Source organism: Coregonus lavaretus (genome assembly GCF_964263955.1).
Source record: "Coregonus lavaretus genome assembly, chromosome: 4".
NCBI lineage: Eukaryota > Metazoa > Chordata > Actinopteri > Salmoniformes > Salmonidae > Coregonus > Coregonus lavaretus.
Genome location: NC_139991.1, coordinates 52,673,631 through 52,688,081, shown reverse-complemented (window position 1 = coordinate 52,688,081; position 14,451 = coordinate 52,673,631). Strand labels below are relative to the sequence as shown.

Below are 14,451 nucleotides of genomic sequence, written 5' to 3'. Positions count from 1 at the left end.
TCCATAACTGTGTATTTGTTTAAGTTTATAAAAAATGTATTACAGTACTTAATTCTCTGTATTTCCCTGTGAAGGGAACACTGCTCTGCTTTATTAAAATGGACGTGGTGCTTTTGTCAGAGGAGACAAATGTTGAACCATCTTGTGAACTATGTGCTTGTGATACAGTAGGCCTACATACCTGCATTAGAAATTCCTTCAGTGCATTCCCCCGTCAAAAGCTTACTTCTTGGTTGTTGTTGTTGTCTCTCCTCCCAAATTCCATCAAAAATGCTAATGACATTGTGACAAAATGCTAATGCCCTCTCTTCAAAAGATAAAACCAGGGGCCTTTGATGACTCAACAATTACTCAAATTCATCCTTCAACTGAATTCTACAGTATAATTTAATTTAAACAGCTGTATGCACACACATGTACAGATTTGCACACTTTACACTCCCTGAAGGGGAGACATAAGTGATGACAGACTTATGTGACACTGTTACTTGGTTGATAAGGGCCCGATTCAGACTTAGAAAATGTACACTACAGACAGAAGTTGGCATATCAGCGTTACTGACTTCAGATGAGTCCCGTGGCACTTGTGGGGGTCGTAGAGCAAAACGGAAAACACCTCTGTGTTCGTGAGAGTCTCATCTAGAGTGGTCACATTAGTTCAGACACTACAGACGTTCTTGTGAGAAGACTGATTCTCGGGTTGTCTCATGGTCTGACAAACACCGCTGTAGCTCAGCCACCTTCCACCAGACGCGGAAGGCCGACATAGACGGATGGGGCGGATTGAGACGCAGCCCATGCAAATATCTGTCTTAAACTGAGAGATTTTTTATTTGTATTATTTTACTTAGATTGATGCACGGGTGCGTCAATAGACTCTTAAGGATTCATCTGTCTCCTCCCCTTTATCTACACTAATTGAAGTGGATTTCACCTGGATTAACCTGGTCAGTCTATGTCATGTACATGTTCCTAATGTTTTGTACACTCAGTGTATATTGGTGAATCAAAAATACAGTGGTTTGATTCATCCTGAAAGTTACCATATTCAATTGTTCAATCCATGAAATATTGGAAGGTGAGAAAAGTGTACAATAGTGGTTGAACAGCAGTCCTATAAATCTACCCTAATAATCCTCACTAATCATGGAACTGTGATGACAACAGTCTAGTCTTCGTGAACCGTGCGCCAGGATCCTTTGAGTGCAAAGCTGTCATTAAGGCAAATGGTGGCTATTTGAAGAATCTGAAATATAAAATATATTTTGATTTGTTTAACACTTTTTTGGTTACTACATGATTCCATATGTGTTATTTCATAGTTTTGATGTCTTCACTATTATTCTACAATGTAAAAAACAGTAAAAATAAAGAAAACCCCTTGAATTAGTAGGTGTTCTAAAACGTTTGACCGGTAGTGTACATATATACATATATCATATTGTACTGTATAACAACACTGTGGAACTCGGACCTCTACATTGACATTTATTACACTGTGCCCCCATCTGTTATGAACGCTGTATGATAATCTTAATACAGAATTGACTTCCAAACACATTATACAAATCTTAATATAGAAAGCACAAAACAATTAGAATTGATCATAATCGAAAAGTACTCAATCTCAGGACAGAAAGATTCTCCATACAAAACATCTTTACAGTTTCTTTGCAGTAACAGTACACAGGTATTATAAACATACCATTAAAACATCCCTTCTTTTCCAAAAAGGTCTAATTCAGTACATATTGTTTATTTTGGGGAGGGAATCACCTTTAGGACTTATTCTAGAACAAATAAAGCAGTGGCTGGCTGTGCCACTGTGTAGCCTCTTCTGTGGTTGTCTCCACTGTGGGTACACGCTATCAGCAGGCCTCTCAGATAACGTACACATCAGTCTTCTCCCCCTCAAGCCAATAGGTTCTCATTTTGCCTTTGCCCTGGAAAAACACAGAAATCAATAGGCTCATCAATGGAGACGAGTGGGAGTGATACAGTAGATACACAAAAGGTCTTCTCTTCCTTAAAGGGTGACCCTGGCATTTGCTGGACCTGTTAAAACTCATCTGGCATCCCTAGAGAGAGTATGCTACTCTTCATAACCAGACTTTATGGTTTTCTTCCATTTCGACAGGAGAGTACAGCCATCTGTTTTACGACAGTCGTAATCTGAGAGACCCAGAGCTGCAAATCTACTGACATGCACTGCATTCTTCCACCAAGAGATAGAATAAACAGAATGGGAATCACAAGACCACATTTTACTATAGCTGACCCTGTAAAACAACACATTTCACTGCACCTTTCCAGTATGTGACAAACCACTTTTGTATTCTATTTTATTTTATTCCATTATATTCATTTATCAGACAATTGAATACATGAAGCCATTACAGATAATGCTGATTACAACACATGCATTATTCATTGTGGCCCTACCTTCATTTCTACCTCCCCTCTTTCTTGGAGTTCAAAATAGCCAAACTCATCCAACACTTCTTTGGTTGCTGAGGAGAGGTGGATCCTCAAGGCTGTGAAACACATCAATGGGACAATAGACAATCACAGTGAGTGCTTTGCAGGGAGTGACACCGAGTTGCATTAATGAAACATTTATCCTCTGCCATATGCACTGTGGTAGATCATAACAATTACAGTGCACATACATACTGTATGTCAACCAAGTGGATGATCTGTGCATGTTAGGTGAAGGTCAAAAGTCTAAATGAACAGTGAAATCTTCCTGGTGCTGTAGAAATAGTCCCTAGAAACAGTTGTTGACAGTGCAGTCCCAGAGGTGATTCCTACCGCTATAGGATATTTTATGGTATACAGTTCATCACTATGGGTATAAGTGTTATTAATTATTTATCAGTGGACGTGAAAGCACACAGCAGGAAGTGAGCAGGAAGTGAGTGGGTTAATCAATAATGTGATGAGTCACTCACAAAGAATCCTGGCCGACACAGCACCAGTGGTCCCACTACCACTACACCAGTTAAGAACTGCTGCCAGTAATACCAGTCCAGATAACCACTCTTAAACTATGATGACAACCGCCATCCCCTCTGTTGCTTTGTGATGATAAATATCCCATATCCCTTGATGCTTCGTTTCTTACAGGGAAGTATGTGCAAAGAGCTAGTCCAGAATTTTTGGTAATGGATTCTCAGACACAAGACATTAGTCAGATTTAGTCAAGACAAATAATGACGGGAAATCAGTCTTTCACAACACAGTTGCATAAGCCCAATACAACAGGGAATGCTCGACAGACGAAAAAAGACAAAATCCAAATCCAAGCAAATACCACATAATTAACAGCAAATAATGAATACTTAATTGTCTTAGTTTGTGTCAGCTGAAACATACAGTTCCTTCAGAAAGTATTCATACCCCTTGACTTATTCCACATTTTGTTGTGTTACAGCCTGAATTCAAAATGGATTAAATATTTATTTTTTCTCACCCATCTACACACAATACCCCATAATGACAAAGTGAAAACATGTTGTTAGACATTTTTGCAAATGTATTGAAAATGAAATACAGAAATATCAAATTTATTCATACCCCTGAGTCAATACATGTTAGAATCAACTTTGGCAGCAATTACAGATGTGAGTCTTTCTGGGTAAGTCTCGAAGAGCTTTGCCCACCTGGATTGTACAATATTTCATCCTCAGTTTTCTCCTATCACAGCCATTAAACTCTGTAACTGTTTTAAAGTCAACATTGGCCTCATGGTGAAATCCCTGAGCGGTTTCCTTCCTCTCTGGCAACTGAGTTAGGAAGGATGCCTGTATCCTTGTAGTGACTGGGTGGATTGATACACCATCCAAAGTGTAACTAATAATTTCACCATGCTCAAAAGGGGTATTCAATGTCTGTTTTTTTTTACCCATCTACCAAGAGGTGCTCTTCTTTGCGAGGCATTGGAATACCTCCCTGGTCTTTGTGGTTGAATCTGTGTTTGAAATTCACTGCTCAACTGAGGGACCTTACAGATAATTGTATGTGTGGGGTACAGAGATGAGGTAGTAATTCATATTATTGTCCCAACTGGATTCCAGAATGTGACACTGTATCATGCGGCAACATTTCCATATTAATAGTTTAAAGTGTTAAAGCGCTGACGGCAACCAAAATAGAAAATAGGAAAACAGAGATCCAAATCTGAAACTCACCCTCTCCATTCGACTCCATCCGAGATGCTGTGTTGACAGTATCTCCAAATAAACAATATCTGGGCATTTTCAGACCCACCACCCCAGCACAGACAGGTCCTGTACAGAACAAAAGGCAGTGAAATTTACTGGAAATATACGCCATGGAAAAGCATACTGTAGATGGATTAACAATTTCTTTCATCACCAGAACCTCATGATACGTTTAGTGTACTTAAAAGCATGATACAAATATGATTGAACTCAGAAACAATGTATTCACACAAGGACAGGATCAGGCACCTCCCACACACAATCTTTAAAGACCTATCAGTTATGATGTTCACATCAAGTGTTTGAATAAGAATATAAATATTGCCTGCATGAGATAATGGTGTCCAAGCACTATGAAAAAACCCTCAAAGCTTGGCCTTTGCGTGCAATACAGCTTGTATTTGTTCATCCTGTCCAAATATTGTAGCTACTGGAGATATCTCCAGAGATTTCTTAACTGAAATATTGTATGTCTTAAAACCTAGACATTGTCATCAACTGTCATAACCATTCACAGCAGTTTATAACAATTACTGAGCAAAAGCCCCATGCAATCATGAGGCAGGATACATTAGTGGGCAATATAATCACAAATGACTTCTTAGCTAGCCAACTATTGACCATACAATAAATCATTTTGTGTCATTACATAATTAAGTTATTTGTCATAGAATTAAATAAACTGTCATTGGCTAGGGCAGATCATGTAACATTTAGGAGGTATTGAAAGATTGATATTTGTATGATTTATTAGAGGTGTTTTGGGTGGAAACTATATGGATGCCAAGGATCAGGAGTAGGATTGGGCAGTGCCCAAAAACACAGATTAATTCAATTGGTTAAAAAACAAACATCTAGCTTCCAACAGTAGTTAAACATAAGACATTTTAACGATCATTTCAAACTCCATGTGAAATTATATACCCGTGTGGATTCCTATCCTTAGCCGTAGTTGGTCTTCGGGTCTGTGACGAATCTTGAATGTTTTGACTTGTTCTAGTAAGGCTAAGGACATCCCAGCTATCTCCCTTGCGTGTAGTTGACCATTCCTGACTGGAAGCCCTGACACCACCATGTACGCATCACCAATGGTCTCCACCTCAGATATACATGACAACAAAACGTTAGTAGGTTGAAACAGGAGATTATATATAAAATAAACATATTTACATTACAAAACATGATTACCCTGACTTACCTTGTACACATCAAAATTATCGATGATAGCATCAAAGCAAGTGTAGAGATCATTCAGTACTGTCACAACCTATGGAGAGTAAAAACATACTTTAGCTACAGTGCTCAGGTAAACTAGAAACAATGGTTTAAGGGTAAAACAATCGCAAACACCACCATTAAACCATATAACTGTTATCCTCCTGCTCCCTCAGTCTCCATTTTAGAAATGCTTCTTCAGCTAGTGGCAAACATTTGTGAAACAAAGCAATTTCAAAGATAGTGTGCAAAGATAATAAGTTCCACTGTGTGTGTTCATGAGGCATGTTCCATTTGGTTTGCCCCCGTGATTGGCTGAGATGTGTTTCTGCATGAACTTCCAATGGTTCCCCAGTCAGATTAAAATATTTCTGCTCCCCCCGCCTTGGACAAGTGCCCAGAACCTCAGCTTACTGAGAAATGTGCTTGCATGAGTAAAACAACGCAACAGATAAAATACTGGGAACAAATTTTGACAATATTTCTTCGGAATTTGAAGAGTAATACACATCAGCTGTTTATTCAAAATATGAAGTGTTTCTTATCCAGAGCGACTTACAGTTAGTGAGTGCATACATTTTTCATACTGGCCCCCCGTGGGAATCGAACCCACAACCCTGGGGTTGCAAGCGCCATGCTCTACCAACTGAGCTACAGGAGGGCTAATCAAATAACTGTTTGTATATTGTAATTCCTTTGAGGGGCTATTGGTCACGTTAGGAGATTCAGTGGCTTATGGAGAGAGAAATGGGGCTCAGAAAACAGTCTTAGTTCTAGTTTAAGTTTCAGAGGGGCTTAGCATAATTTCTTAAACCATTACGACTTAATCTAGGGAAAAATTGATAAATATAATTATATATTTTAATTAAATAGAGCACTAACTGGTAGGTGAGATACCTAGACCTCAAAGCTACACTAATGTGAAAGAATACCGTCTGATTTGTAGTCTTAATTGAATAGACCTGTGACCTGAAAATCAAGTGCGTAGAATATAAGTGACATTGAATATATTACACACAATACATCGCCACTGAAAGCTAGTGGTTGGATTCTTAGCTCTGAGCTACATTAAAATACATTTGATGAAAGGTAAGATGTATGACTGTACTTGTAAGTAGCTTCTGCTGGATAAATAGAATAGATCAGTTTGGGTGTACCACTCGCCAAGTACAAACTATCGCTCATGCAGAGTTATTGGATGTGATATGAAGACTGACGTGTCTTCACAATTTTAGAATAAACACTCCAGTAAGACTTTGTCTGAATTCAGTTGCATCAAGAAGAAAACCTGGTTCCTCTGGATGAATTTCAGAATTCGGAACAACCAAAATGTCTGTAGAAAATAACATGTTGAGGCACTGCACTTAAAACTATTACAACCATTGAGACCATTACAACCATCCCGTCAGCCATTCATCATACAGTACTTTAGACCCTTGTGAAGGGAGTCTCAATTATATGAGTGGTCTTGAAATCTTCATCTTCTTCTTCATGAGAGAGAAGACATTTCATAGCAGCTACAGGACCCAGTGACTCAGCAATGCGTCAATGCGCTCTCAGCTACTCATAATAATACTATTTTGAGTTGTGGCCTCTGTGTGGGAATGATTTGTAACTATGAGACATACGGTAGGTGCTCTAATAGACTCTGCATGAGTGAGGTCGGTATAAGTAACAAAGAAGCTCCTCTACTTTTCCTCTTCATATTCTCTTCTCTTCCAATAATGAGCTGTTGGACCAGCATATTTTCAAGTTTCCTTGTCAACTACCTTCAAATGTCTTGAGGAAGAGTTTACAGGAAGTCTCTAATTTCCCGTGGTGAATTGATACTTTGACTCAATACATATTGAGTGCATTTTACTTAGCAAAACTGACTGGTCATACAGTAAGATTCAAAGTGCAAAATCATGTTGTGGATTTGCTCCTGCTGTTGGTTGGTATAGGATAGCTACTGTGTAAGGTCTGCACCTGTTGTTGGTTAGGAGTGAATATCTCTACTGACAATTGTTTACCTGCAGTGGTGTACTCTCAGCTGACATTGACGTGAAGCCCACGATGTCACTGAAGTAGATTGTCACACTGTCAAACGCCTCTGCTTGGACCGTCTCCCCTCGCTTTAGCTGCTCTGCAACTGAGCTGTGGACAAGAGAACACAAAGTAAGTAAAACCACAATGAACAAAATGCTTATACAGTGCTTAAGAGATAAGGTTATCGTTTGCTATAAATCAACAGTGACAGTAAGCTTGGCAGCTACGATCCACAATAAGTAAGGGAAGTTATAAGTAGATTCTACCAGTATCAGTATCATTTCCTGTTCACCAATATTTTAAAGTACAGTAAAAAGCCAGAGGCACAGTGTAGCACTAGCAGCTAGGTTAATCCAGGACTCTGGTCAAATTATCTGAATTCTGCAGTGAGAGAAGGTATCTCTCGGTTCTCTCAGGCCATTTTCTGTCTGTCAAAATGGCTTAAAGTTGGGGGGAGACATTTGGGCAGACAATGGGAGGATAAATGAGTATGACTACGGCGCTGAGACAGACAGCTTAAATAGATGGAGGACATGGCTTGTCGTTAGCTGCTTTCGTGTTATCAGAGGTGCTTAGCATCCTATCGCATTTCTCCTCCTAGTTCTGGTTAATGAGAAGTTAGCTTGTCAGCTCCCATCTTGCCTTGCCCTTTCATCTCCTCTGCTTAACTGTGAATGTGTATCTTTCATGCCTTGGAATTTGAACAATGATTAGGTGGCACAGCACGATACAGAAAATAGTCTCCTCATTTTCTCAGTTTGATAAGCAGAAGTTCAGACTGATAATGAGGATAATAGTGCAAGATGAAACGGAATAATAATTATTCTTACTGTGGCAAGATCTGGTAAAGTAGATTTTCTGCTTTTCTTTTCTCCTCCAGGTAGGCTTGCGTTCGTTCCTCTACCAAGTTCTCCAGGTTGTTGGCGTACTGCTCCATTCTGGACAGCAGATTGTTCAGAATACTGGTACTGCCCTCCCTGTGTTGAAAACAGACATAAAGATGACATACCCATTCATTTGTAGCCATACTGAATTAAAAATTTCAGAACTTTCTATTCAGTTAACATCACCTAATACACTACCGGTCAAAAGTTTTAGAACACCTACTCATTCAAGGGTTTATTTGTACTATTTTCTACATTGTAGAATAACAGTGAAGACATCAAAACGATGAAATAACATACGGAATCATGTAGTAACCAAAAAAGTGTTACACAAATCCAAATCTATTTTATATTTGAGATTCTTCAAATAGCCACCCTTTGCCTTAATGACAGCTTTGCACACTCCTGAACTTATTTAGGCTTGCCATAAACAAAGGGGTTGAATACTTATTGACTCAAGACATTTGAGATTTTCATTTTTAATTAATTTGTCAAAATGTCTTAAAACATAATTCCACTTTGACATTATGGAGTATTGTGTGTAGGCAAGTGACACAAAATCTAAATGTAATCCATTTAAAATACAGGATGTAACACAACAAAATGTGGAAAAAGTGAAGGGCCGTGAATACTTTCTGAAGGCACTGTATAAACCATCAACCTATATAGTTAATACCATTGGTGTTTAATATGAGGGTTTCAGCATGAAATATCCTTGTAAATGTTTTGGCGCCAAACTGGTTGCAGTTGTGAAAAAAGTAGTTGAAAGAATTGTAGAGTTAATTGAAAATTGATTAGATGCTTTAAAAAAATTAATTCGGCTATTTTCTCATGAACCATATAGTCTATCCACTATAAACTCATGGACAGTATGGACACAGATATAAAAAAAAATGAACACTATATTATATATGAATAACAAATAAAAAGTTATTCAAGTATAAATTACCATAGATTGACAAAGATTACCTGTTAATTACCCATATTTCTGAAGATTCCGGTAACTTTGGTAAATTACCAGTACCTTTGCAACCATAGTTGTGATCTCCCTGTCACAACTGTCAGAATTCAAAAGGAGTAAGTCTACAAAAAAAAGCCTTTGTACTTGTAAGAAATACAGAAGCGTTGAATAACATCAAAACAGTTCTGCACCAATGGGGCACATCTGAAAATTGTAGGAAAGCTTAATCCAGCGACAAAGCAAATACCAGGGTCTGATTTCCTCCCACAGCTCATAAAGTACTTAGTTTTCTTAGTCACCGAGGTCACTCATCTGTACATCTTCAAGGTTTTCCAGCTTTTGATCAGCAGGTAGACCACATATTTCTCAGTGGCAGGTCTGCCCAGCTCAAGGAAAACATGCTTTTGTACATGCATACACGCACACACCACTGAACCAAAATATGCATCTAAATAATGCATAGCGTAAGCCATGAAAAACAACAAGATAAATATAAACCCCAGACTTTTGGAGGGAGAAGACTTCCTATCACTCTAACCTGAAATGATTTGTGTGTGATAAACATCACAATTGTATTTAGTCTTAATAGTAGATCCTTTTCCAGCATCTCTTGATAATATCAACTTAATGCAATTATTCTCTTTTTCAATTCTCTTTTTCAAACATCTTGATAAAATAAATCAAAATAAAATATTATCTACATGGTATCTGATACAAGATGAGCTTGGCAGCCATTTTGGGGCACAACGGTGCTCAGTGCTCACTTGTTTAGTTTGGTGATGTAGATCTTGATGTGGCTGAAGTCGGGCCGCTCGACGGGGTCCTCGGCCCAGCAGCTGTCCATCAGGATGGTCAGCTTCTCACAGTGGCAGCTGTTGTCTGTGGTGGGCCGAAAGTAAGGCCTCTGGTCATTACGCACTTTCTGCACAATCTCTGTAATAGACAAGATAGGGGGTGTGTTAGTGTGTGTGTTCCGCATTCTCTAGGAAATCAGTGAAATTGATCGATCAATTAAAGGCGTTTTCACACAGTTTTTAGAGCTATAGTTCGAATATTTGTTACATAATATAATTTCTTCATTTGGTCAGGTTGGTTTCATATTGCCAAATGTCTAACTAAAATTCTTAAAAACAAAACCTCTCCATGCAAGTAATTTGTTTATTGGACAAAAATGCATTTATGATTAACATGACGCATCACAACATGTGTGAGAAAACAGTGCAATAGCTGCTCTAAATGTGACGTGAATAGGCTATATTCAGTATAGCCCCGTCTCCCCAAATCTGCATCGGATGCTCTCATAAATGCACTGCTACTCACAGAATGTTTCAGAGATCTCAATTTATGATGCTGTGTGCATTTCATCAAATGCTCGCAGTCAAACAACCAATAATAATGCGCGACTCTGGTTATTTTCCTGTATTTGGTCTGGACTGCGTTCTCACCTGCAGCAAACCGCACCACGGTAAGAATTGAATCAGACCGGGACCACCCTTTTTGAGGGAACCACGGTGCGTTGTTTAGTGCGCTCCCGAGTGCGGATAGAGTGTTCACACCAGTCCAAACGAACCGAACTAAGGGGGTAAATGCACCTTAAGCCAAGGACTGGAGTTGTCCAACTCTGATGACGTAGACTAGGAGGAAATAATGGCACTTGAGTCATGATGAAAAGGAGGCAAGCTGCCTAAAGTATCTGAAGTGACAGAGTAATTGACTCAACAATGGCGACAGACACAACAGAGCATTTCCATTTAAAAGGACCCATGAGCCCCACCGGACTAAATGAAGGCATAGATACACTGTTCAACCATTGTCAATCTTTTAAAAAGTACATCCAACCGGCCTCACAACCGCAGACCGTGTGTATGGCGTTGTGTGGGCGAGTGGTTTGCTGATGTCAACGTTGTGAACAGAGTGCCCCATGGTGGGGTTATGGTATGGGCAGGCATAAGCTACGGACAACAAACACAATTGCATTTTATCGATGGCAATTTGAATGTACAGACATACCGTGACGAGATCCTGGGGCCCATTGTCATGCCATTCATCTGCCGCCATCACCTCATGTTTCAGCATGATAATGCACGGCCCCATGTCACAATGATCTGTACACAATTCCTGGAAGCTGAATATGTCCCAGTTCTTCCATGGCCTGCATACTCACCAGACATGTCACCCATTGAGCACGTTTGGGATGCTCTGGATCGACGTGTACGACAGCGTGTTCCAGTTCCCGCCAATATCCAGCAACTTCGCACAGCCATTGAAGAGGAGTGGGACAACATTCCACAGGCCACAATCAACAGTCTGATCAACTCTATGCAAAGGAGATGTGTCGCGCTGCATTAGGCAAATGGTGGTCACACCAGATACTGACTGGTTTTCTGATCCACGCACCCTACAACAGATGCATCTGTATTCCCAGTCATGTGAAATACATAGATTAGGGCCTAATGAATTTATTTAAATTGACTGATTTCCTTATATGAACTGTATCAGTAAAATCTTTGAAGTTGTTGCGTTTATATTTTTGTTCAGTATATTTCATTTTGGAGAAATTGTTTACCTTCAGTAAGTGTAAGAAATATTGCCTTGTGTGTTGTAATTCCGTTACCAAAAACCCACATACAGTGGGGGAAAAAAGTATTTAGTCAGCCACCAATTGTGCAAGTTCTCCCACTTAAAAAGATGAGAGAGGCCTGTAATTTTCATCATAGGTGCACGTCAACTATGACAGACAAATTGAGGAAAAAAAATCCAGAAAATCACATTGTAGGATTTTTTATGAATTTATTTGCAAATTATGGTGGAAAATAAGTATTTGGTCACCTACAAACAAGCAAGATTTCTGGCTCTCACAGACCTGTAACTTCTTCTTTAAGAAGATTTCTGTCCTCCACTCGTTACCTGTATTAATGGCACATGTTTGAACTTGTTATCAGTATAAAAGACACCTGTCCACAACCTCAAACAGTCACACTCCAAACTCCACTATGGCCAAGATCAAAGAGCCGTCAAAGGACACCAGAAACAAAATTGTAGACCTGCACCAGGCTGGGAAGACTGAATCTGCAATAGGTAAGCAGCTTGGTTTGAAGAAATCAACTGTGGGAGCAATTATTAGGAAATGGAAGACATACAAGACCACTGATAATCTCCCTCGATCTGGGGCTCCACGCAACATCTCACCACGTGGGGTCAAAATGATCACAAGAACGGTGAGCAAAAATCCCAGAACCACATGGGGGGACCTAGTGAATGACCTGCAGAGAGCTGGGACCAAAGTAACAAAGCCTACCATCAGTAACACACTACGCCGCCAGGGACTCAAATTCTGCAGTGCCAGACGTGTCCCCCTGCTTAAGCCAGTACATGTCCAGGCCCGTCTGAAGATTGCTAGAGTGCATTTGGATGATCCAGAAGAGGATTGGGAGAATGTCATATGGTCAGATGAAACCAAAATATAACTTTTTGGTAAAAACTCAACTTGTCGTGTTTGGAGGACAAAGAATGCTGAGTTGCATCCAAAGAACACCATACCTACTGTGAAGCATGGGGGTGGAAACATCATGCTTTGGGGCTGTTTTTCTGCAAAGGGACCAGGACGACTGATCCGTGTAAAGGAAAGAATGAATGGGGCCATGTATCGTGACATTTTGAGTGAAAACCTCCTTCCATCAGCAAGGGCATTGAAGATGAAACGTGGCTGGGTATTTCAGCATGACAATGATCCCAAACACACTGCCCGGGCAACGAAGGAGTGGCTTTGTAAGAAGCATTTCAAGGTCCTGGAGTGGCCTAGCCAGTCTCCAGATCTCAACCCCATAGAAAATCTTTGGAGGGAGTTGAAAGTCTGTGTTGCCCAGCGACAGCCCCAAAACATCACTACTCTAGAGGAGATCTGCATGGAGGAATGGGCCAAAATACCAGCAACAGTGTGTGAAAACCTTGTGAAGACTTACAGAAACATTTGACCTGTGTCATTGACAACAAAGGGTATATAACAAAGTATTGAGTAACTTTTGTTATTGACCAAATACTTATTTTCCAGCATAATTTGCAAATAAATTCATTAAAAATCCTACAATGTGATTTTCTGGATTTTGTTTTCTCATTTTGTCTGTCATAGTTGACGTGTACCTATGATGAAAATTACAGGCCTCTCTCATCTTTTTAAGTGGGAGAACTTGCACAATTGGTGGCTGACTAAATACTTTTTTTCCCCACTGTATATTTAAGATATTTTCTCATTTCTCCCCCTCATGAGGAGGGAGGATAATGAAAATTCACAGAAGTAACAAGTAATTTTAGACCTACCAGTTAGTTATAGTGATTTTGTTGATATACATTTTGTTTATGAATGATTTAAAAAATACGAATTTGGTAATGGAATTAGAAAAAAAATCCATAACGGAATTACTGCAAACTGAATTGGCTACATTTGGATCTCTCTCTCTCTCTTCTCTCTCTCTCTCTCTCTCTCTCTCTCTCTCTCTCTCTCTCTCTCTCTCTCTCTCTCTCTCTCTCTCTCTCTCTCTCTCTCTCTCTCTCTCTCTCTCTCTCTCTCTCTCTCTCTCTCTCTCTCTCTCTCTCTCTCTCTCTCTCTCTCTCTCTCTCTCTCTCTCTCTCTCTCTCTCTCTCTCTCTCTCTCTCTCTCTCTCTCTCTCTCTCTCTCTCTCTCTCTCTCTCTCTCTCTCTCTCTCGTTAATGTCAGTCTAGTACTGTACTCTACTGTGCTGAACACTACCCTGCTCTGCTGTGTTGTATTGTACTGCACTGTACTCTACTGTGATGTCCAAACATTCATATTCCATAATTATGCATTTCTGTGTAGTACAGATCAGGGACCCATGATGTATTCCGTTACCGTCATTCTGTTACCGGGTGTAAATCCACTTCACTTCCTGTAGTTCAATAATCAAAATAGATTTTTTCAAACTCAAGGTGCCATGTCATAGCGGACACCCCATTCTGCAAATATTTAAGAGTTTTTGGAAAACGTGGTTGCATAAAGATCTGAGGGAGATTTTAACGTAATTCCGCTACAAACGTTTTTTTTCAGTGGAAACTTAAAAGTAGTCTTGTGATGAGTTGTATCCTTGTGCATAGAGGTTGCGGATATCATTGTTTTTGTTTGGCA

At 39.6% G+C, this 14,451-nt stretch overlaps 1 protein-coding gene across 1 annotated transcript in view; it reads right to left on the bottom strand.

The window, feature by feature from the left end:
• Positions 1-1,471: 1,471 nt before the first annotated feature.
• The window catches only part of LOC311128667 (atrial natriuretic peptide receptor 2-like), a 52,704-nt gene continuing 39,724 nt past the window's right edge, over positions 1,472-14,451 (bottom strand). The window contains exons 20-22 of the mRNA XM_084160863.1: positions 4,191-4,289; positions 2,443-2,534; positions 1,472-1,943 (exon numbers count right to left, since the gene is read on the bottom strand). Coding sequence (XP_084016989.1) covers positions 1,881-1,943; positions 2,443-2,534; positions 4,191-4,289 — 254 coding nt within the window. The 3' untranslated portion in view covers positions 1,472-1,880. The remainder of the gene's footprint in view (positions 1,944-2,442; positions 2,535-4,190; positions 4,290-14,451) is intronic.